The 25,301-nt window shown below is 38.8% G+C and overlaps 1 protein-coding gene across 8 annotated transcripts in view; it reads left to right on the forward strand.

Moving 5' to 3' along the window:
* The window catches only part of LOC117986928 (serine-rich adhesin for platelets), a 96,769-nt gene that overhangs the window by 42,029 nt on the left and 29,439 nt on the right, over window positions 1–25,301 (forward strand). For 5 of the 8 annotated variants that reach the window (XR_011237394.1, XM_034973886.2, XM_069502264.1 and 2 more), the window contains exons 2-16: window positions 2,023–2,200; window positions 2,650–2,752; window positions 5,144–5,265; window positions 6,366–6,520; window positions 8,004–8,177; window positions 11,353–11,401; window positions 12,040–12,204; window positions 13,082–13,374; window positions 13,862–14,013; window positions 14,482–14,702; window positions 15,507–15,843; window positions 16,231–16,388; window positions 16,832–16,945; window positions 17,906–18,044; window positions 18,904–19,110. Coding sequence is in view for 7 of the 8 variants with exons in the window: in XM_034973886.2 (XP_034829777.1) it covers window positions 2,023–2,200; window positions 2,650–2,752; window positions 5,144–5,265; window positions 6,366–6,520; window positions 8,004–8,177; window positions 11,353–11,401; window positions 12,040–12,204; window positions 13,082–13,374; window positions 13,862–14,013; window positions 14,482–14,702; window positions 15,507–15,843; window positions 16,231–16,388; window positions 16,832–16,945; window positions 17,906–18,044; window positions 18,904–19,110 (2,567 nt within the window). In the remaining variant the exon portion in view is untranslated. The remainder of the gene's footprint in view (window positions 1–2,022; window positions 2,201–2,649; window positions 2,753–5,143; window positions 5,266–6,365; window positions 6,521–8,003; window positions 8,178–11,352; window positions 11,402–12,039; window positions 12,205–13,081; window positions 13,375–13,861; window positions 14,014–14,481; window positions 14,703–15,506; window positions 15,844–16,230; window positions 16,389–16,831; window positions 16,946–17,905; window positions 18,045–18,903; window positions 19,111–25,301) is intronic. The other 3 variants (XM_069502261.1, XM_069502262.1, XM_069502263.1) reach the window with 3 other exon arrangements.

Here is a 25,301-nt window from a genome sequence, read left to right on the forward strand (position 1 = left end):
TTCTTTGTTATTTCATAGATGATAGATTATGACTCTACATCAGCTGATCGGAATCAGTTTGACTATGTCAATGCTTGTGGTTTCGGACTGCATCGAAGTCTTAAAACAATTTCGCGGGATCTACAGAAGGAGGCAAATCAAACCCAGATTTATCGTAACTTTTAGATATGAATTAGGTAACTTTCCTGAATTCTAATCACATCTTTTTTGAAAGCTGAGCTTTCGCAGCACTATCAAGACAAAAACCATCAAACTTTTATATGGAATGTCAATGATCTGATTGAGTAGGTACCTATGCTACATAACAGGTTACGGAAGTAAATTGTGCTTACAATATTTTACGTGCCTCCCGTAGAAATGCGATATTAAATTCGGTAGATATATCTACTAAGCTAAGGTTTATATTCGTAGGATTTTTACGAGCTACTATCGCTACATTAATCTTTAATGCTATGTAAATTATTTTGTTCTGTATTTGGCCCAAAGCCGCTGTATATGGGGTCGGCACCCGGCGATCTCTTATGGGAATACACGAGGACGGACTTCGTAATGCGTTAGAATACAAAACTAGTGACTGGACTACGTATATTATGAGCTTTTGTTTATTTAACTTCTACTGTACAACGCTAAAGAAACAGATAAAATATAAAACAGTTTTGGACTTCTAAGCCCCATGAGAATTTTTCACACGATAGACGAGAAGACTTATTGTCAGAAAGTTTTATAAAATAAGTAGTAGATAGATAGATACGTGGGTATAGTGTACTCTTTATTTATAGACTGTAAAAAAATTAAGTAAAAAAGCGAAAAAGAACAGACGTAAAGAAGTAAGATACGAACAGACACAATTCTGCCTCTCAAGAAATTTGCACCAAAATTTAGCGGCTGAAAGTAATGTACTTTGTAGAGCACTGCAGTCTCGTTGAGACCAACAAAACGTCATACAGGTATGAGTGACAAAGACAACGCTCTACAAAGCCGAAATGTCATTCTAAAGGCCGATATTACTTTCGGCCGCGTACTGTAGCAAGCTATTCAAAGCACGAGTATTAGATGAGAATCGCATTAGATATTCAAAGTAGGTACATTTTAGTGCATTGGGTTGTTAATGCGGCCGTTTACCGACAATATTTCTAGTGAATACACTAGAAACTAATCATGAGGTCCCAGGTTCGATTCAAGTCCCGGATCGGCAAATAATTTAGTTTTTTCTATCAAGAAATTCTCAGCCGGGGCCCAAAATTGGGAAGTTGAGGGTGAATGTAAATACCTATACGCTGATCTTACCGGCGACGGGCGAATGGTCTCTCTCCTGAACATTTTTTAATCACTACTTAGGTTTAGGCTTTTATTGCTTTACTAGTTTATGCTCGCGACTTCGCCCTCGTGGACTACACAAACTTCAAACCCCTATTTCACCTCCCTAGGGGTTGAATTTTCAAAAACCCTTTCGTAGCGTATGCCCCTACGTCATAATAGCTAGCTGCATGCCAAATTTCAGCCCGATTCGTCCAGTAGTTTGAGCTGTGCGTTGATATATCAGTCAGTCAGTTAGTCAGTCAGTCAGTCACCTTTTCCTTTCATATACATATTTAGATAGCTGTAGTCTGATTAATTCGCACGTTGAAATATTTTTTAATCACTACTTATGGTTTATGCTTTTATTGCTTTATTTTCGAAGAAAAAACAGTTCCACAATCTCGCAGGATATAGAACACCGGTCTTAGGCTACAAAAACGTTTTTTTCAACCGACATAACATCCGCTAATAAAAATTAAAACTTGGTAATGTGACCGCCCAGACCTTGAGAAATTACATGTTATAAAATAGAAAATACTTTTCTCATAACAGTGCCCTAAGTATGAGATTTTACTTCTCACCAATTTTGATAGTAATCGAGAGTCGAAACAAAATAACGTCAAAGTAAAATGCACCTAAAGCATCGAGAATTAAAGTAAAAAATTCAGTACCATTGATTTTGTGAGATCTATAAAAGCCTACATATCAAAAAATTATTAACAGGGTCACTCTGAGTCGAAGGGTGCAAAGAAGAGGGAGAAAAGTGCAAGCGGTAACGGCAACAAGCCAACCCGAGGCGTCGCCACGTCTTTCGGCTTTCGACGCCGTCCCGCCAGCACCTCGCGCGCCGACGACAACGCGCGCCGGAAACAAAAGTCTCACGACAAGAATGGAAATGGAGGTACGATATACCTACAGTTTTTAGGGTTCCATAGTTGACAAGGAAGCCTTATAGTTTCGCCATGTGCGTCCGTCCGCGGCTTAGCTCAGAGTACTAGAAAGCTGTAATTTGGTTTGAGGTCTGGGTAGGTAGTACCTCCCTGGAAAATTGGAAATAGGCCAGGAAAATTAAAAAAAAAATAGTGTTATCCATATCCATACTAATATTATAAATGCGAGAGTGTGTCTGTCTGTCTGTCTGCTAGCCTTTCACGGCCCATCCGTTCAACCGATTTTGACGAAATTTGGTACAGCGATAGCTTATATCCCGGGGAAGGACATAGGCTACAATTTATCCCGGAAAATCAAAGAGTTTCCACGGGATTTTTATAAATCTAATTCCACGCGGATGAAGTCGCGGGCATCAGCTAGTTTCATATACAATGATACGAAACCCTGTCTCCTGTACAGGTTCTACGGAAGATCTTCGCCCAGAAGAGGTGTTGTCCGGCCGTTCGACGCCCCTCGCTCGGCCGAGGAAGGAGATTTCGGGGCAGCCACTTCGTACAAATAGGTAAATTTTGTTTTTCGTATGCGTATGTAAACTAAAAAGATTTGTATGATTTACAGTAATAGCTGTACCTGCTGCCATGAAACAGATTAGATAGAGAGCCAGCGCGTGCCAGACCTTCGTTATTTTATAAAAGCTGAAAGTTTCTTTGCGTTTTAGCATTTAAACTATCGTGAGTGATTTCCATTATATATAGTATATTTCTACTATATACTCACGTTTCCAGTCGACGTTAGCCCGACTAATTTCTCTGCGTATTGTCCCCAACACTGGGAGGAACGTTTGTTTGGATGTCTGTTTGGATCATGGTGGCTTTGGGAGATAACAGGTAATAAAGGTGTACAAAATCTTACGTCAAAATCTATTTTTTTTTCTTTAGAATGGTATTAGAAATCACATAATGCATAGCCAGCCACTTAGTGTCGTGGCAACCCCCTGCCAGACACCCTTAAACTTTTAAACTTTAAGGGTGTCTGGTATGGGGTTTCCATGATGACTTAATTATTAATTAAATTATTTTATTGAACTAGACTATACTTTGACGTAAGATTTTCTACGCCTTTATTACCTGTTATCTCCCAAAGCCACCATGATCCCAACAGGCATTCAAACAAACGTTCCTCCCAGCTGGGGACAATACGCAGAGAAACTTTCAGCTTTTATAAAATTAACGAAGGTCTAGCACGCGCTGGCTCTTAGTCCATTACGTATGTAAAACAAAATATGATCTAAGAAGAGTAAAAGTTTTATAATAAAATTGCATTTGATTAGGTAACAGGAAGTAGAAAGTCAGTCAAGAAGTGACATGATACATTATAAACAAAAGGAAATCTACATCCTATCACTTTCGTTACGCTGCTGGTGGGTAAAAAACGTAAACAGGTATTCATAATGTTTGAACACACCCTAAACTACCACAAAATTCAAATAACTTTGAATTTATTATCCATTATTATATTTGAATTTATTATAGCATCTCAGGTAAGGATATAGGCTACTTTTATCCCTGAAAATCAAAGAGTTCCCACGAGAATTTTAAAAACGTATAATATATCCACGCGGATGAAGTCGCGGGCATCATCTATTTTGTACTACTGGTACAAGTAGGTACCTAGTAGTAATTTTGGATAGGCATCCCTTACAATAGTGAACCAGGGGCAATAGTTTAGATACATAGGTATTCGGTATTAGGTACCTATATGTAACTTTGAAAAATAGAAATGACTAAGACAGTCAAAGACAAGACTAGTTATTAAATCAGTCGTAACTTTCCTGCACTAAAACTATTTATTATTGCATAGGATTAATTACTTGATTGACGTTCGCTAATCTTAGTTGAAATTGAAAGTAAGTAAGTAGGTATAGCTATATACTTTCATATGCCTTGGAATTTTCATGAGGTACCTAATTGGTATTATGTTAATAGAAGATAAGAAGACGGGTATTCCGGCTAGTTTCGCTGATTAATCCAATTTAATTTAAATGAACTTCTCTTTGATTGACATATCATTTAAAAGCAAAATTTTAAGGAAATATTTACTAGTGGAAACCATATAATTTATTCAATGGTGGAAACATGTTTTGCATTACAAAACTAAACCTTAGAATTTCTTTAATGCCAATTAGTTCTTGAGAAAAGTTGCTACTATATTTTGAGTAGGCGTTAAATCTTCATTTTTTCCTCGTATGTGCTCCTTCGATATTGTACCCACCTAATGAGCATAACCGAATCCGAATCCCTTATCTAAATATATAAAAGGAAAAGGCGACTGACTGACTGAATGACTGACTGATCTATCTACGCACAGCTCAAACCATTGGACGGATCGGGCTGAAATTTGGTATGCAGATAGCTATTAAGTATGACGTAGACATCCGCTAAGAAAGGGTTTTTGAAAATTCAACATCCAAGGGTTTGAAATTTGTGTAGTCCACGCGGACGAAGACGCGAGCATAAGCTAATCAAAATACCTACCTATATAAAAGGAAAAGGTGACTGACTGACTGACTGATCTATCAACGCACAGCTGAAACTACTAAACAGATCGGGCTGAAATTTGGCATGCAGATAGCTATTATGCCGTAGGTATACGCTAAGAAAGGATTTTTGAAAATTCAACCCCTAAGGGGGTGAAATATGGGTTTGAAATTTGTGTAGTCCACGCGGACGAAGTCGCGAGCATAAGCTAGTTCAATTCATAAACCATAACTGTGAAAGTGTGAATTTAGTATAGGGACGGTCCACTGTTTCAGTTTCTCTGGAGGTAGGTAGTAAGCACCTTCCTACCTAATGCATCATAAAAAATGAATAGCACTTTTGTGCTCTTAATTTCGCCTAGCATTACTTTTCATAACATTCTTGTTTGAGTTTGACATGCCTCCTTAATTCCCTAGGTTCGGTTTCAGGCAACCGCACAGCAAGACAGCCAAGGTGGCCGACGTGAATGTGCCCGCTGGGGAGGCCTTCAGCGCACCAGTTAAGGATAAGGAGACCGCCATCAATAATAATACGTTAGGTTTGTATTCTCTTGTACAGTTCTTGCAATTCACGAAGGCAAGTGGACTTTACTTGTGATTACGTCGGATACACGCATTGCATAAGTGTGCGTGCATGTCGGACCAATCAGTCGCGAGCAAGCGCTCGCAAACGCACACATTCAGTGTACGTTACTTATACCGGTACGACTGAGCCACTCGCCTTCGTGAATTGCAAGAACTGAAACTGATAAAAGATTCCAAGAGCCAACGCGTGCCAGACCTTCGTTATTTTATAAAAGCTGAAAGTTTATCTGCGCATTGTCCCCAACACAGGGAGAAACGATCAGCGACTATGATAAAGTTTGGGTCATGGTAGCTTTGGGAGATAACAGGTAACAAAGGTGTATAAAATCTTTCATCAAAGTATAAAGTGCAATTTTTTATATTTCCAAACTTCATAGTCGCTGATCGTTTCTCCCTGTATTGGGAACAATACGCAAAGAAACTTTCCGCTTTTTAAAATAACGAAGGTCTGGCACGCGCTGGCTCTTAGTCCATTATAAATTGAGTTACATCAGAACAGCCAGTTTATTTACATGTTTCCTTGTCGGAAAACTATATTCAGAGACCTATTGTTCTACAAACATGGTGCCTATCATTAAATCAGCTTATCTTGTAGGTGCATAAAATTTCGATAGCTTTATTCGGCTTACACAATAGACAATGTAAAATCAAAATGTCAAGGAAAAAGTACCTATAGTACGCGACAGGTTGAGATGGCAATCGGGGCTGAAACGTCCGGCATACTACCCGATCCGTAGCTCTGTTGTGGCGTGATTGAAGGAAAACCCGCCAAACCAATAAACCAACAAACAAACGTGCTTTCGCTGGTGATTGCTTTTTTTTATTTTAGCGCTTGGCTGCAATCAGACCTGCTGACAAGTGATGATGCAGCCTAAGATGGAGCGCGTTTGCCTTAAAGATGCCTATTCACTCTTGACTTTAAGGAAATTGAAGGTACCTATGTTAAAAGTGGAGGGGAAAATTGATACCGGAAGGGCGTTCGAGGTAGCAAAGGTACGAGGAGGCAAATTCTGAAGAAAATACACAATAAATGAATTGAACTTTCCGCTTGCAGATAAGAAAAGTACAAATCAATACAACTTGCCACTCCTGGCCACCCAAGTGTCGTCCACGGGCGTGACCAACATCGTGGGCGTCGCCGGCGTGCCCAAACCGGTCACCAAGCAGACTGTTATACTCACCTATCAGCCGCAGCAGTATCCGCACCAAGTGAGTGCTATTAGCCTTTTACCTATGTCGTGACGCTCTTGACAGAGCGGTCATGGTCGTAGCTGCAGTGCCGTGGCACGCTTAACAATGCGTCTCCATTCCTCTCTGATAACTGCCTTCTTTGTGGACTCATGTAAGAGGACTCACTTGGTCTGTCCATCTCATGGGCGATCTACCACGAGATCTGGTGTCTTACTCTTCCTTGAACTCCTAGACGTTTCATGGAGACATCATTGCGTCTTGATACGTAACCAAAGAAAGTGAGAATGCGAGCCCGTATACCGTAGAGCACAGGCGCTGTTTGATGCCGTGTTATGCGAGAATGGACTTGTTGGTACGAATTAGATCCATTAAGTCGGTACTTTTAGGATGATTTTATAAGATGAGTAAGCTCTTCTAAAATCTAAATAATTTTAAATACATATCAAAAATTGTCTCGGATCCATATGTCATCATTCGAGACATGGTCGCTAACTCTGGGCTTCATAAGAAAGCTCAGAGTCACTCAGCGGGCGATGAAGAGAGCTATGTTTGGAATTTCTCTACGCGTGATCAAATTAGAAATGAGGAGATCCGTAGAGTAACCGACATAGCTCAACGGGTTGCGAAGCTGAAGTGGCAATGTACAGGGCACATGGTTCGTAAAACCGATGGACATTGGGGTCCCAGGGTGCTAGAATGGCGACCTCGCACCGGAAGGCGCAGTGTTGGAAGACCCCCCCACTAGGTGGAGGGACAACATCAGACGAGTCGCTGGGAGCCGCTGGACTCAGGCGGCGCAAGACCGTGGCGTGTGGAAGTCCCTACAAGAGACCTATGTCCAGCAGTGGACGTCTATCAGTTGATAATGATGATGATAATTATAAATTGCGGAACCGTCAAGATTCGTACCTGCGTCTCCTCTGGGTATAGCACCCGTTGCACCCTTCCTACTAGGCCAGCCAGGGTTCACTTTATTCATAAGTACTAAGTGACTGTAGGAGCGGTCAATCAGCTGCTCTTTCGTGTTAAATGCATCCTCGATCGGCAATAAAGAAAAGAAATGTAAAAATAAACCTTACTTCAGTAAACCCTAAAACTCAATTTTAAATAAGTAGGACCAGTTCTGCTCTTCGCGCCTGTCTATCTGAACCACGGAGGGGAAAACTCCCTGATCTGAACGAACCCTGATAAACTGCCATTTCTCCTCCGTGCTGCCATAGGTACCCTCATAGATAACAGAAGTTCTGTTATCTATGGATACCCTAATCAGTTTCTACATTGGATTGTAAAATGCTAAATCGTTTTAAAGTCATTAGGTACGGCTTTTATCAGTAGGGCGGGAACTAGCTATGACCACACACTCTATCCCATAAGCAAACCTATGTCTTAGAAATTATAATTTACCAAATTAACCTAGCCGGGAATCAAACTCAGGGTTTCCAAATAGCAATCACGCTACTACTGAGTCAGGTCATAAAAAAGTTACCTATTTAACTTTCAGGACATAAGGAAGCCGCCAAGAGCGGGAGATCAGTCTGGTTCTAGAGCTACCTCAACTCCTCGTCAAGTCCTAGACGCTCAGAAGCCTCCTGGAAAGTACACCTTCCAAACTAACCAGCTGCCCCGACCTCAATATCCATCTGTGAAGAACATTGATTCTAAAAGTGCAAAACAAGTGAGTACTTACTATCTACCTAGCGTTTTAGCATTTTATCACCTATGGAAATTATAATAGTTAAACTATCTGATAATAATAAAATATGTAAAACAGTACTAAGTATGCTACGTAGGACCAAATTAAAAACCTTGGACCTACGTAGGTATACTAGTACGCGACAGGTCGAGATGGCAATCGGGGAGGGACCGTCCCGCACACCCACACAGTCCCCGCGCGAATCCAGTGCGGACGATCGCGGGTGACTTGCGGGTGTGCGGGGCGTCCCTCAGACTCATACCCCGATTGCCATCTCGACCTGTCGCGGACTATACATACTTAGCATATCTACACTAATATTATAAAGAGGAAAACTTTGTTTGTTTGTTTGTTTGTTTGTTTGTTTGTACTGAATAGGCTCAAAAACTACTGGACCGATTTTAAAAATTCTTTCACCATTCGAAAGCTACATTATCCACGAGTAACATAGGCTATATTTTATTTTGGAAAAAAATAGGGTTCCGTAAGATATTTGGGTTTTTCGGACACAAGGTGTAAAAAATCAACCAGAAAAGTTACTTATTTTGCGTACGCTGCCTAAACTATAAAAGATAGAACCATAAAATGTTCTAATTAATTGTAGATCTTATAAATATCTACAAAAAAGTCCGCGACACACTATACCCATCTATGTCGAGTGAGGCACAGCAACCATTTTTTTATTTTAAAATCTTGAATTTTTTTTGGACTACATTTAAACGCGTTTATTTTACTCATGCTATTAATCCTTATCAAAATAAATGATTTCATCACTAAGAACAGTTTATGGAGATAATATTTGGTCTTTGAATGATTAAAATTGGACGTTTGGTTTTGAAGTTATGGCGAAATTAAAATATTACGATTTCTGCTGCACGGCCCGTTGTATTATATAAAGAGGTAATATCGTTAAGTTTGTTTGTAGGGGGTAATCTTTAGAACTACTGAACCGATTTTAAAAATTCTTTCACCAGTAGAAAGCTACATTATTCCTGAGTGACATAGGCTATACGGGATCTTTAAAAACCTAAATCTACGCGGGCGAAGCCGCGGGGATCAGCTAGTATTATATAAAGAGGTAATGTCGTTAAGTTTGTTTGTAGGGGGTAATCTTTAGAACTACTGAACCGATTTTAAAAATTCTTTCACCAGTAGAAAGCTACATTATTCCTGAGTGACATAGGCTATACGGGATCTTTAAAAACCTAAATCTACGCGGGCGAAGCCGCGGGGATCAGCTAGTAGTTTATAAAAACATCGGTTTTTCAAAATTCACACTTTTTGGCGATAACTCAAAAACTGCTTTTAAAGTTTAGCCACTTTTACACAAAAACGGCAGATATAGGTATTCTCCTTGTTTTTGACCTAAAGCTGTAATGCAATGTGTACCTACTTGCAGTTCCCTATTTGGCACGAAAGCAATTTATTCGTAGGTAGTTTGCTTTGCTAAGAAACTTTATAAGGTGCCAATTCTAACACTATCCTGAAATCAGGTTAGGGCCTGGCGGCGCACTACGATGAAAAAATCAAAATTCAAAAACTGAGCTTTAGGAAGATTGAAAGAAAATAGAAACTTGTAAGAAAATAAAATTTTTTTATTTTTCAATAATTCATTCAAGTAGATAAATATCTACTTTGAAATAACTAGGAATTTAATAACGACATAATTATAGCCCTAAAAAAAGAATGTTTTACTTTCCTCAGACAATATTTACGTCTTTTTTACTTTCGTTGACCACTACCTTTGTAAACTCATCAAGAATTCTCTTTTACTCAACATACATGTCTGATAAGCGATTTTATATTCTAAATAGCTGTCCAAAAGATATATTTTTCTATGAAGTCTGAAGTGGGTCATCCTTCGTCTATTTCAGGGCTGTTGGTTTTGAAACCGAGTGCCGTTGGCTTAAAATATCACTCACTGCAGTATGCATTCACGTGTAACACACGGGATAATACACTCCAGATTTTAATTTGTACGAAAAATTCTATTACCCATCAAATCTAGTTTTCTAGTCTTATAGCACACTTAAGGGAAAAAATCCGAACACCGTGAATTTGTTGTTACCTACTTGAAACAAAAAAAAAATTTAAAATGTGTGTACCATGAATTAGTATTTTCAAGGAAAGGTTACTATACAACATGGGGTTATTCAAGAGGCGGACCAACAAATTCCTAAAAGGCCGGCAACGCATCGGCGATTCCTCTGGTGCTGCAAATTCATGGGCGGCGGTAATCACTTAACATCAGGTGACCCGCCTGCTCTATTGCTCGCTATCTCTATTAAAAGAAAATACCAATTGGGGTATCATATGAAAGGGCTTTACCTGTACATACATTCTAAAACAGCTTTTATTTATTTTTATGCATATTAGATTTTGATTTATCGTGCAAAATGTCGAAAAAATACGACTGAGTACGGAATCCTCGCCTCGGTGCGCGAGTCTGACTCGCACTTGGCCGGTTTTTTGCTATATACTTAAGTACCAACAATTTTAACTTCACTTTTTTATTGATATTTAATATAGAAAACAAACTGATTTAGACATAGGTAGGTACTTATTAATATTATGTTCTTTTTATTACCAATTCATTAAAAACGAAAACGAAAGAATTAAAACATTTACATAATTATGAGTAAAATTAAAAAGAGATTGTTAGCGTATCGTAATTAAATTGCGTAAATATTCCTCGTTATTTAGCAACTTAATAACTTCTGTTGTAGTAATTAATTGTCCGTATATTTTAAGTAACTTCAGAATATGGTAGAGTTCGTTTTAATCAGCACGTCTTATAAGTAACATTCCTTTAAATCTGTTAACTAAACCACGTTGTTATAATTTTGTATAATTACCTGAGCACGTTCCTACACATGAAACATAGATCTGAGTGATGTCAAAGTGAGTGGTTTGATATATCTTAAGACAAATCTCGCGATATTGTTCTCGTTTATTTTGCTATCTCTACGCTAAAGGGATATTTCGCTAACGTGTTTTGACGTTGAGAAGTCTCCTCGTGTTTTGAAAAATGTTTTTTGAATATTTAAAATGGTTAATAACTTAATATCCATTTTGATAAATAATAACTTTTACATAATGGTGTTTAAAGTAGAGTGAAAGTGATACGTGTAATATTAGTGTTTTTTGTAATTTTCAGGTAGTCAACAACACAAGGAAGGCCGGTGCTGTCGACGGATGGAGAGAAGGTACGATTTTATAATATTTAAAGATTATAAGTTAGGCAAAATCTCTCTGTAAAAGAATTTATTGCACAAATTAAACAATTCAGCGGTGGAAGCAATGATGACATGCCTACCTATCAGATTAAATCGGAATTTTCAGCAATTTTTTTTTAAAGAGATCGAGATAAGTATCACATGATTGCCCTGGAGTAGAGTAGGTAATCTTGGAGTAGCGTAATTTTGTTAAAATTGTTTAAATGTTTTCGATAAAAATCGAAATGTATTGCAACCACAGTTTATCCTCTTGGTTAACTGCATTAACTGTGTTCAATTGGTTCCTTCCTAATGACTTTAAGGTGGTTTTAGAACATCTAAACACTTTCAACAAATGCAGCAAATTATCAGTACCTACCTTATTATTACAAATCGTTGTTTCTATTTTCACCAAAGATTTTTGCGGACAATATATCATCATGTGACTCTTTTTGCAACATGTAGAACATTAAGGCAGGCAGGTAAAAGAATGATCATTGTTGTCATCGCCCGCCAAGAGACATCCACTGCTGGCCATGGGTCTCCTGTAAGTTGTAGGGATTCCACAGGTTTTGCGCCAACTAGCCGTAATCTTCTACCAGTCATTAAACATGAGATATTTTTACTAGGAGCAGGATCAGCAGTGTCATCGGACTCAGGGGTGTGGACAGGTGGTGAGGGTGGGGAGTTGTCTCCACGCTCACGGCGCCGGCCCCGCAACCTGGAGATGGTGATGCGTGGCTCACACAGCTTCCATCTACGAGAGCTGCAAGTTGCCGACTTGGATATAATGGGTGAGCTCCCTATACACTATATGCTTGTTAGGAGCCGGTGCAGTAATAGCAGACGACAGTCTGACTTCGGGCTTCAGGGGTGTGCTTCAGATGGCGAGGGGGAGAGCTATCCCTTGTTGCAGAGCTGGTCCCGTAACTTGGTGATGGTGATGCTCACATAGCTTCCACCTGCGGAACTGCAAGTTATTGACTTAAAAATATCCAGAGGAAGAAGGAGCACCCCAAAATAATGAGACTCCCTTTCTTCCTAGCGTGCCTTCACCTTACGTAACTAGAAAAATTACAACAATCAAGACTTAAAAATTATAAAAGCAAGACCGCTTTAGATAAAGATCTTCTGCTCTTTTAAAAACATTAGCATAAGTTTCTAGGATATTCTTCGGAAGTTGCGTTCTAGCTAGTTTTCCTAAAATCACGTCATCAAAATTTTCCAAGAATGGTTCAAAATCTCACATGGTGGAAGCAATGATGATTTGTCATTAAAATTCAACTCAAATTGTGTGTGGTTTACAGGCAAGCAGGTCGTTATGGTATAAAGAGTAGGCACTACCTACTAGACAGTAAAAAAGGGATGCTCTTCTGGAATCACTTCTGAAGTCTTCTAAGTTACCTGTGAATTCACAGATCCATTATGATAGCTTATTGGTACCGACATAAACTTAAGTCTACGTAAGAGACTACAGTCAGATAGTAGTATATATTATGATCATCATCATCATCATCAACCAATAGACGTCCACTGCTGGACATAGGTCTCATGTAGGGACTTCCACACGCCACGGTCTTGCGCCGCCTGGATCCAGCGGCTCCCTGCGACTCGTCTGATGTCGTCCGTCTAATATTATGATACGTGACAAAAATTATATTGTTGTTTCAGATGAGGCGGTAGTAACCGGGCACGCGGTAATACCTCTACCGAAGTTGCCCAGTTCATTCAACGATGAATCGTCACCGGAGTCTGAACCAATACCCACATACATGCCAACGTCACCCATTGTTCCTAAACCCACACCCATACCAGAACCCAGCCAAAGACAAAACTCACCTATGTCCACTTTAGAACGCTATAGAAATAGAACTAGGCCCAGTAGGATTCAAACTAATCTTGAGTACAAAGATGAAGAGAAGTTCGTATTGGATAGAGCACAACCCGAAATACTTAATAAACAAGTAAGTAAATATCAAGCTAGCATTAAGTTATCGAAGCCCACTTTAGAACGCTATATAGAAATAGAACTAGGCCCAGTAGGATTCAAACTAATCTTGAGTACAAAGATGAAGAGAAGTTCGTATTGGATAGAGCACAACCCGAAATACTTAATAAGCAGGTAAATAAATATCAAGCTAGTATTAAGTTAGCAAAGTCCACCTTAGAACGCTATAGAACTAGGCCCAGTAGGGTTTAAATTACTAATCTTGAATAAGTATAAAGATGAAGAGAACTTCGTATTTGATAGAGCACAATTATTTTTAGGAACGGATATTTTGTTTATTATTATTTTGTTTACTCGATGAAACTACCTAATGACAAAGACAGCATAAATTAATTAATTAATTAAAGGAATGGATGAATCAAAATAGAAATGACCACTGTAGTCTAGTGTAAATAGTAGAAAGAAAAGAGGAATGGAAATTATGAAGAACTTATTTCTTTCAGAAATCATTTATCAAATCGTCAAGCGGTGTAGCATCGCCAGCCACCGTGGACTCTAGTAAGGAATCTAGTCCATCTTGCAAAAGTGAAGCTAGCAACTTTGGCAACAGCAGTGCTTGGCAAAGCCACGCCGCCGGCGAAGCAATGGCTACAAGGTAAAAACAAACTCTTCTGTCATAAAATTTTAAGTTTGTCTGTGTAGCTATATGTGCGCGTATCACATAAAACAGTTTAGTTGTGACAAAACTTTCGCCGTTAAAAAATTTCTCTTTCAATATGAAATAATCTGCCTGTTTATCTGTCTGCGCATCACGTAAAATTCACTGGACCTATAACAGTAATTCCTCATAATTAAATATACCCGGCTTAGTTTGTTATGGGCCTCTTGTGAGACCAGAGTGCATTTTGAACCCTTGTTATTTTAGTTTCTGCTTTCCGTGCCTAATTAATTAACACTATGACATCAATTATCTTACAAATTCAACAATTGCAAATTTATCAAAAAGTGTTCAATGGTAGATAACCATTTACCTATTTAGAATAAAATATGACTTTAATAATATTGACCAACTTAAAATTAGTTAATTAAATTAATTCAATGTATTCTCTTTACATCACCACAGATCCCAAGACGACGTATCAATCGCGCTTAGTGTGTCAAGTTGCGAAGACGACAAATCCAAACTATTAGAAACAAAGGAAGTCGATGTAGAAGTTAAAAGGATTGAACCAAAAGTTCCAACAAAGACCATAGTTATTGCGGTTGAGCCGCCCGTGCCGCATCCTTTACTCATGAAATCGCTTACTCTGAGCCAACATGACGTCCTTCGAGGAACTATGATGGGTAATTACTTGTTTTGTCTTATCCTTCTGATATAAATACAATCTATTCAGTGATCCACAATATTTTAGCGTTTAAACTATCGCGAGTGATTTCTATTACACGTATATCACACACCGGCTTTACTCACGTGTTTAATCGCCGTTAGCCCGACTAGTTTCGAACCCATCCGGGGTCCTTTTTTACAGGGACTCGGTCCGCGCACGCGTCGCGGTTGAGACTGCGTCCCGTTTGTCCTTCAATCACGTTGAAACGGAGCAACGGCGTTATTTTTTGCCGTAAAAAAGACCCCGGATGGGTTCGAAGCTAGTCGGGCTAACGTCGACTAAACACGTGAGTAAAGCCGGTGTGTGATATATGTATGATCCACAATATATTGGAAAACTAGCGTTTCCCCCCGGATTTGCATGGATATAGGTATACTAAGAAGAAAGTGAGAGTGTATTGAGATTTGCATATAAAAATACCGTCAGAGTTTTCAACTTTTTTGTCAGGTTTTCCTAACATTTTCTTTCATACAAACCTTGTCCTCATATCAAAATACAACAACAAAAATTAGAAAAATTGGTCGAGCCTAAGCCGTTATCAAGTGATGATCTTTCATACAAATACAGCTATTGATTTTTATACAAATTAAAAAAGTCTCAGATTGGTAAGTTTTATTAATCTGTGGCGTGTATACAAAGTGCTATCTCATCTCGAATACATATTATGTACTTTATATTCCACCAGCTGAAAATTATAGCTTGCAACAAATGTCAAGTATTCTTGTACTGCAAAATTATAGTTTGATTTATTCCGCAACAGGTTCAATGACAAGTTCAAACTACAGCACGACAAGCACATGCACAAACCAGAGTGTGGAGCATAACTTGACGCTAACTCTAGAAGAATCCAAATTTGATATATCTGCTCTGGAAACGTCAACACAAAGTCTGCTTGATGATGAAACGTCTCCCGCCGATAGCCTGATCTCATCCACAAGCACGAGTGATTCCAATAACGATTTGCATATTGAGAGGGACCCTCCGTCCATATCGAGCGCGTATCAAACTGCGAACACTAAAACTAGAACTCCAGAACCAATTGTAGAGGAAGATGATAGAGTTGATGGCGAGATTCTACAACCAGTAAAGGAAGGGAGGTGAGTTTTGGAAAACGTTATAGTTTAAATAAGACCTCTGCCAAGTTAATTGAAATTATAATTTCTATTCTTACTTCAAATATTGAAAATGTTTAATTATTAGTTCATGACCACAATTTTTTTTGTGTGATGTAACCCTAAATTTACGGTTTTCAGATTTTTTTCCCTAATGTCTGCTATAACACCTACCTATCTGCCAAATTTCATGATTCTAGGGCAACGAAAAGTACCCGGTGGGTTAATTGACAGACCGACAGACACACAGACAGACAGACAGACAACAAAGTGATCCTATAAGGGTTCCGTTTTTCCTTTTGAGGTACGGAACCCTAAAAATTGAAGTAACGTTTCGTACGAATTGATATGAATACAACAATATCTTGGCAGTAGTGTCAGCGGCGGCAGCGGTGACAGCGGCGGCAGCAAGAACATCACTCCACCCTCACCAGGCACTCCTACCCATGCTTCTGGATCCCTGTCCCTCTCCGACGGACGAGACTTCTTCGACGATGAAATTGCCGATCAACCCGCATTACTGTTTAGAAGTAAGTCAAACTCACAATGAACAAAAAGAGGGCGGAGGGCCGTTTGTGGTGGTGGGCTCTTGGGAAGGCCTATGTCCAGCAGTGGACGCAAATATAGTAATTGGCTGATTAAAACTTGAGATTTTTATGACCCTTGTAAATTTTTTATCAGTATATTCATCAGATATGGTTTGTCTAGAGCTTGAAAAATCAGACTTTCATGTGCTTCAACAAAATGAAGATATAAAAATGATATACCTACTAATCTACCTGAAAATTATGTTTTTTTAAGTTTGGGATGCACGAGTAAAGTCCAACTTTCAAATGCTGCACCTAATTCAGTAGTTTTAGATTCAAGTGACTATTTAAACTTCTAAAGCAATAAGTAAACAATTAAATGTAAACATTTAAATTTTCAATGTGCTAAGTACATATTATTTTAAAGTAGTTTCTTTATTGTGCAGAAAACAACCACGGGAGTCCATCAGTCAAAAGGGCCGATTCGGATCCAACTAAAAACCTAAGAAAATCAAGAGATCACGTCTTGTCAAGCCCACAAGCTCAACGGAGTCGAAAATGTAAGTTTTCCCACAAAAAACCCCCTTATTTACTTAATTTAATTTCTCTTGCCAAAAAAAAATTTAACAAGCAGAATGACAAAGATAACAATCAGAAGTTTTTGATGTTTTTTAAAATTCAATAGATTTGGCATTGTTTGTTGAACTACAAGATATTTAGTTCCACTTCAATTCAGCTACAAAAATCTGAATTGAAAAGAAATCATTATCATCATTATTAACCCATCGCCAGCCTACTACAGATCACGAGTTTCCTCTCAGAGTGAGAAGGGTTTTGGCCATAGTCTATTACGCTGGCCAAGTGCTGCGAATCACACACCTTTGAGAGCATTATGTAGAAGTTTCGGGCATGCCAGTTTCCTCACGATGTTTTCCTTCACCGTTAAAGCAAGTGATATTTTAGTACTCCGCATATAGGTAACTCCGAAAAGTTAGAGGTGCCAGCCTGAGATCGAACCCCGACCTCCGATTGGGAGTCGAACGTCCTAGCTACTAGGCTATTATAGCTTTGGCAAAAGAAATATGGTATTGAAAAACCGGCCAGGTGCGAGTCAGACTCGCGCACATTTTTTCGACATTTTACACGATAAATCAAAAACTATTCAGCATAATAATAAATAAAAATCTGTTTTAGAATGTACAGGTAAAGCACTTTCATATGATACCCCATTTGGTATAGTTATCTTACTTTGAAAATTGAAAATACTAATTATTTGTTCACGAACACATTTTTTTTTGTGATGTAAACACAAATTCACGATTCCGGATTTATTCCTTTACTTGTGCTGTAAGACCTACATACCTGCCAAATTTCATGTTTCTAAGTCAATGGGAAGTACCCTATAGGTTTTCCTGAAAGACGACAGACGGACAGACAGACAGACAATGAAGTGGTCCTAAAAGGTTTTTTTCTTTTGAGGTAGGGAACCCTAAAAATCTAAACCCAGCTTACCTCAACAGGTGTAGGTCGCAACCCGGCAACAGAGAGGACGGCATCCTTAGACACTCTGTCAAGCCTCGCTTCTGATGATCTTATGATGGATAACGACTTAGCACAATCCATCACCAGCCTGCAAAGCGTTGACGATTATATTGAGCGGTAAGCTGTAGTTTTCTTGATTTTTTGCATTAGAAGTAAAAAACACTGTCATCATCATCATCATCATCACAGATATTACACAAGTGAACACGTTTTACATATTCCACAGTGACTGTCACCAACTTCCGAGAGCATCATAATATTCAAATTCTATCTTAACGATAATGGCTACAAGTGGGTCCATTAATTATTCTACTATTATTAGTTTTGACACTACATTTTTATAAATAATTTCGTTACATAAAAATTATATAAAATGTGGTAATGTTTTCTGGCTGACGAAATGGTAAGATTTCTTTTTGATTGAAAGCATGATTTAACTTCTTTGATGTTTATCGCTGTGAACTATCAATTTAACAATTGTTTGCATTTGGGTAAAATAGACGAGTCATGTTTTGTACTTCTATAATCTTGAGTAAGGTCGACAAGACGTGTTGAGTGGTGATAACTATCGCAAGCCTACAACAATAGTATAGTTTGTAATTTTCGTAAAATACTGCTTAAATTGAAATCAATATACTTCACTACATAAATCTATTCTCATATCTAACCATTAGCTGTGAAATGTTTTCGTCTAGAGCAAAAGTGTAAAGATTTATTTCTCCCATATCCGATCCCGCGAGATTTTTTCAAATTCCTTTCTTATAGTATTCAATCTTCCCAACTCATCATCTCAATCCAGTAGGCCACCATGCTGGTCAAGTGTGGATTGGCAGACTTCACATATCTTTGAAAATACATATATTCGAATTATCTCCTCCAAATGTCATCAGTAAAATAAGTCCGACTGCTGAAGGTAGTCCTCATATCTAAATACGTATAATATCAGTCACTCAAGCTCTTTTATTTCGTTACACAGGCTCGACAGCTCCCTCCGCAGTGGCCTCAACTCGCTAGACGAGAGGCAACTCCACCAGGAACTGTCGAGCTCGAAGACTGCCATCCGACAGTGGAGTCAACTGCTGGAGAAGAACAACTTGCTGGACATGCAGCTAGCTGCGATGGCGCAAGGGAAGATCGCTGCTGACTCGCTCACCGGGAGCACGACAAGTCTTAGCAACTTAGGGTGAGTTATATTATATTATCTATCTATCTATATGTATTTCGAAATAAAGACCAATCAGGAAGACACTGACGAAAAGAAACGGATTATGGTTCAAGTAACAGTGCAGCGTTGGAAGATCTCCACTAACACAGTGTACGGTTGACATCAAACACATTGCAAGGAGCCACTGAATTCTGGCGGCGGGGCAAGACTAGCGTGTGGAAGTCCTTACACGAGACCTAGGTATATGCAGCAGTGCACAATCACATCTATCAGCTAATAATGATGATGATGATGATGAACAGAAAATCAATTTCCATCTGGTACTACAGTCTTATCCTATCAGAAGTGCCTTTTGTAAGCCTACATTAAGTACTGAATATAGCATACTATATCAGGTAAATCAATTATTTTTTATTCAAGTTAATGTCTAGAACTTGCTAGGAAAAAAGTATCAAAAAAGCTGTGTGGAAGCAGCATATTACTTTGTAGATATGGAACGGATGTGACGGTGCTAAAAGATGCAACTATACGAATATTAAAAGTTAATAAACTGAACAAAACTAAGTTCGGTAGTAGAAAGTCAATTTCAGAACAACCACGATCACATTTCGTACTATTAATAGGTACGAGTACATATGAAAATCATTCGGATTAATGACGACAGATAAGAAACAAGTGCTACTTAGCCCGAATACCTAATTACGTTAGAACATCTTCAAAACAAAATAATGCTACATGGTCAATTAATATGCTAATAAAAAATTTAGGCATCTATTGTGGCTAATTCCATTGTACACAATCTCTAAACTAAACTAAAATGTCACGCCTAAATCTGTTGCTATCCCTTTCATAATGTTGCTTGCGGAAAAGGATGGCACTAGATTTAGACCTGTTAATTTAGTTTAGTTTAGAGATTGTGTACTAGAGAATCGGCCCCATTGTTTCACTTAAAATAGACATTTTACTCAAGACTTCCAACATAGCGGCGAATCGAAAGAACATAAATATTATACAGAGTAATCTAAAAAAAAAATTGTAGAAAATTAACTGATATTAATTGTATTTACAATACTTATAGCATTTGTACGAAATATAAATGTGTCCCCGAACACAAAATGATGTCAAAATATCCGCATCGAATTTAGAACCAGATTCTCCTTTTTTGGAGTAGATTCAAGAACTTCATAACCAAATTCAACGTGTATGGTACGTAGATGCTAGGTTGATCGACACTACAGTTAAAGCAATAAAAAGTCAAAGTAAGTATAATTAAGTCTTTGAGTATTCTCTAATTACTGACTGGAAACGCAGCACATTATTCTGTAAGCGAAACCAGAGTGAACGACGAAACAGTGGAAAATAATGTTTGCCTGTTTAGTCATGATCATAAGCATTGTCAGTGAATTGTATGTATGTTTGTTTGTTGAAAATATCAAACAAAAGATAGCAACAAGAGATTCTACGAATATCGTCAAACATTGACAAATAACAATCGCCGTTATCTTTCCAATTATTTACAAATGCCTTGAGAAATAAATTCATAACTATAATATGGACAACGTTTATAGCATAAGAGTTCCCGTGTAATTGGGTGTTGAAAATTTGATTGGCCTGGCATGGCGTTAAAGTATTATTAATCTTTAATTGCAACAAAATTTCATATTTCAAAAAAGCACAGCACTAAAATATTTAAAACCAGGTTTCTTGGCATCTTATTCAAACATCCCACTTAGGTACGGCAAACTTCGCGTCAGTGAAAGTTCCAATGAACAGACAAAAACTTGAACTTTCTTTTAGTGCTCATTGTCACATCTTTATGCAATTTAGCATAACAAATGCTTAAACTCTGGAGAAGAGTATGGATTACTTTTGCCGTGAAAAAGTCTTGGGCACACGGGAAAACAAAATAATATTCTACGCAGATGAAACCGTGGGTAAAAATTTGTCTAATATAAAGATAGGTAACTCTGCAACATCAGTATAACCAGAACAAAATCTTAAATTATGGACCGATGCACAGACGTACCTATCATCGTGGATGAGACGCGTAGCGTTGTTATATACATATCTAATATGTTATATTTTTTGCACCATCCCACGTTTGTGCCTTAAATTAAAATACTTGTGAAATAAAATAAAGTGGCTACCTAGTAAGTATATTTTTTGTCGATATTTCTAGCTTGTTATATATAGGTCTTAATTACAGGCCAGAAGAACCAGATTGTGGCATTCCGATACAAATTACGTATTCTCAATATACTTGTGAATTGTTAGGGACAAGATTCGGTCTTAAAATAGATATTGAGGATGTCTGCTTTGTTTCAAACACACAGACCAGTGGAAAGGTCATAACGCAAGGGTGAGTCATGGCCACTTTAGTTACGTATATTTATAACTTGTTTGATAAAAGACGTTTGTTTTCCTAAAAATTCAAAACAAAGTTTATGTGCAACGTGATTCGCGATAATCGCAGAACCTACATATAACATAAGTGTTGCTACGATTTACATAAAGTATTAGACGTTGCACTCCTGTTTACTTTGTGTCGGAGCAATATCCATTTACAAATCACCATAACGACCATAACTTAATTCAAAAAAGCTCCTTTTCTAAGTGCAATAAGGTATATCCCAAAGAAAGACGGCATCGCTTAATGCCAAGGTCTACCGCTTTTTAAGCCATATCAACTCGATACAAGAATGTCTGCCTATTCGCCAACGCGTTTTTAATGGTTAACGACCATTCCTCGGTAAACAAAGCGGTTGAGTTTGAACTGGAATTTGCAACCACATTTGCAACGAATGTTTACACAGTTACGCGTTTAAATTTCTGTTTTGCGTGATTGTTAAGTGAATATTCGCGTTTTTTTTTTGCTGACTTGTGCATTATAATGATCAGAATTTATCGAAAGCTGTTTTGGCGACATTCGGTACTTACTAATATGCTGGCTTGTTCGACAGTGATCTATTGTTCTGATAATCAAACCCTAGAATTTAAAAGACTGGGTGTCTTGAGCGTACATTTTGATTGACGGTTTCCTTAAACGGAAATAAATAACGAAGAATTCCATTATGAGTAGGTATACAAGGTTTGCTGGCTTTTATTTCTGTTAAGTTATATTGTGATTCACTAAGTAGGTACTTGGAGAATCTCCTTTCGATCTTACCTTGCCTGCATCGTTGTGGGATGGAATGACATTGCAGAATTTAGTACACCTCTGAGCTACATGAGTAAATTCGGAGATACCTTATTAGTGTTCTGTGCTTTAAATTGTGGAAGATGCATTCTCCTGTTTAAAATCTTTAAGTTAGTCACTAACTAATTGTTAGTGTCATAGACAATGTAGGTATAGTATTTTGGCGGCCTCATAATTATGAGGTCTACATTATTTTATACTATTCGAAAACCCATAAATATTTTTGGCGTCAGTCTAGCAATAGCTGATCGCGATAATTTCATGGTTGAAAATACCATTGTATAGCAAATTATCGCTTTGTTTATGGCTACAAATACAGAACAAAGGTACATAAACGTTGTAGCCTGTAGGCAGTGGCGTGCAGGTCATAGAGGCATAAATGCACTGCTTACCCCAGTTGTAATGGCTCAATGCATATTTTTCATTATGACCTGCCAGTAAATAGGTTCATACCTAACTAATGCTTACCCTGGCTAAAAACACTGTGCACGCCACTGCCTGTAGGTCACAATCCTAAAACTGTGGGTATTCGTTTGACCTCCATCGCAATCGGCAACAATAGCAATTACACAACAATAGGATATATGTATTTGTTCCCTAGCGTCTTGAGGACGATGCGAATTTCTAGTACGTGAACAACGATTGAATTCAGTGCTCTGAAATATGTAATTGTGTACTATAAGAACACTTGAAACTTGTTTTAGATGTAACAATTATTTGCATAATCAGCTTATTAGTTATAATAAATTTGTCTGTCTTCTTCTTCTTCTTCTTCTTCTAGTGCCATCTCTTACCAGATGTTGGCAATCATTAAGGCTCGATTTTGTTCACCGCGTTCAGAACACCAGAAGAGCCGCTTACAAGTCCAGCAGAACAAGTGCCTACGCATGATCGTAGGAGCGCCGAGGTACGTGAGGAATGATGTCATTCATCGCGACCTCAAGACGCCCACCGTGGAGGAGTACGTCCGTACACTTGCGCGGCGTATGTTTGCGCGCGCGGATTACGGACCTTACACACACCTTCACGGCATCGCTCCGCTGACCATTCGACCACCGACCGGGCGTCCTCTGCCTCGGGAACTCCTACGACCGCCACCACTAGCGTGGCACGCAGGAGATCCTAGCGATGATGATGACGACGCGAGACCCACCGGATATGACACTATCTCCGCGCGCGATGGCCAGCCTATCGTCTGCAGCGCGGAGATCTCCACCGGACCAGACACCACCCCCGTGCGCGACGGCGAATCTATCGCCCGCAGCGCGGGGAACGCAACCAGCCACGAGGCCCCAAGCCAAGATGGCGGGCCCTAGCCAGTGAAATTCCGGCTAGAAGACCAACACCGGGGTAACATGAATACCCCGCGCCCTACCCGGGTAAGGAGGCTACGCCTCGAGGCCCGTACCCCCGGTTGGCCGAAGGCCAAGCGGGGGTACGAAGCGGGAGAAGACCCTGTCGTCGTCGTGTTCACCGCTGCTCCAAACAGTGACCTTGTACTCATGTTAAACCACTGGCAAAGGTTCTTAAGCCAGGATGTTCGTCAGGCCAGGTCTATGTTTGCTTTTTGTCTTGCTCTGTGTTATAAGCTGTAGCAGGTCATATTTTAGAGTTGCGCGAATTTGTTTGTATCCATAATTTAAATAATAGAATGCCTATTTGAAATAATAGAATACCAATTATTTATTATCGATTTGAATTACGTACTTATCTACAAAAAATTTACTTATTTCACCTTTCGCTTACTTACTATGGACAAGTCTAACTAGTTTCTCTCAAAAACCACCTCCTATTTTTTTATTGATATTTGTATCATTACGACATGGACCTACTGACCAAATTTCATTTTCTTATTTATTAGTTGAATTAGAATTTTTATTTATACATCTAAGGATGACTTAATAAATATTCATGATATTGACGCTTTTATATTTTAGTCTAGAATCTAGACTCTTAATATAAACATGGTAGGTATTTATCCTTTCAATAATATCTTGCGAATTATGAAAAAAAAAAAAACATAACTTTAAGTACAAGAAATTGCTCAGTTTATAGAACAGAAAAAATAAATCATTGACATTTTTAATTAATTTATCGGAATGGACATTTAGTAATTTGTGTTTCGCAAAAGAAATTTCACGTCTCTTGCCCCGATTTTCAAGGTAAATTTTACGGTGAACTCTGGTGTTGAAAGGTCCTTGCACCATGAGGTAATCAGATGAAGCGAAGCAGCTGGTTTTTAGTGCTAATAGACATGCCAACTTCGAACTCCAACAGCTAAGGTTGGCACCTCACTGTTGACCTAATCGCGTGGCCTGACAAAGCCCAAGACCAATTCTTTTACCGGGTGGGAATGTGTCAGCAGCTAGTCCATAGTCTGCCACGCTGGCCCAGTGCTGATTGGCAGACTTCACACAAAGAACAGACATACAGAAAACACTAAGGAGAGCTCTCAGGCATGCAGGTTTCTTAACAATGTTTTCTTCTAATGTTAAAGCATTTTAACATTAGTTATATAAATGTCTAAAGAGCACTTTTTATACGCCCATCATCATTCACCACCACCATCATCAGATATTGATTCAACCAAGCATTTAGCTTGTTTTTTTGTGATTCCCTGCTTGGGGCATCTCCTTTCAATCTCAACTTTGGATTGTGTAATGAAATGCGTGCAGGACTGATGCCTGGACTCTGGAGTTGGTATGGTAAAACTTAAAACTTTAAAAGCTTGTAAGCTGCAACCCAAACTCGCTTTAGTCCTCCCTTAGAAGTTATATACTACGCTATTGTTGGAACGGGTGCGCAGCTGAGTGCCGACTTGCGGGCACATCTATAGATGGCTTTTGCCTCGGTTCCATCTCGTCCGCCTGCGCCCGCGTGCCAGTGATGCCAGTCTTTGATGAGTCGCGCGCGCGTTCGTACGCTGCAACCACGGTTACAGTTAAAGCCACCACGTGTTCCACTACGAACTTATCCCCGATACGCCGGTCATTGAACGCCGAAATACAATCGA

This window comes from Maniola hyperantus, chromosome 12 (assembly GCF_902806685.2).
Source record: "Maniola hyperantus chromosome 12, iAphHyp1.2, whole genome shotgun sequence".
NCBI lineage: Eukaryota > Metazoa > Arthropoda > Insecta > Lepidoptera > Nymphalidae > Maniola > Maniola hyperantus.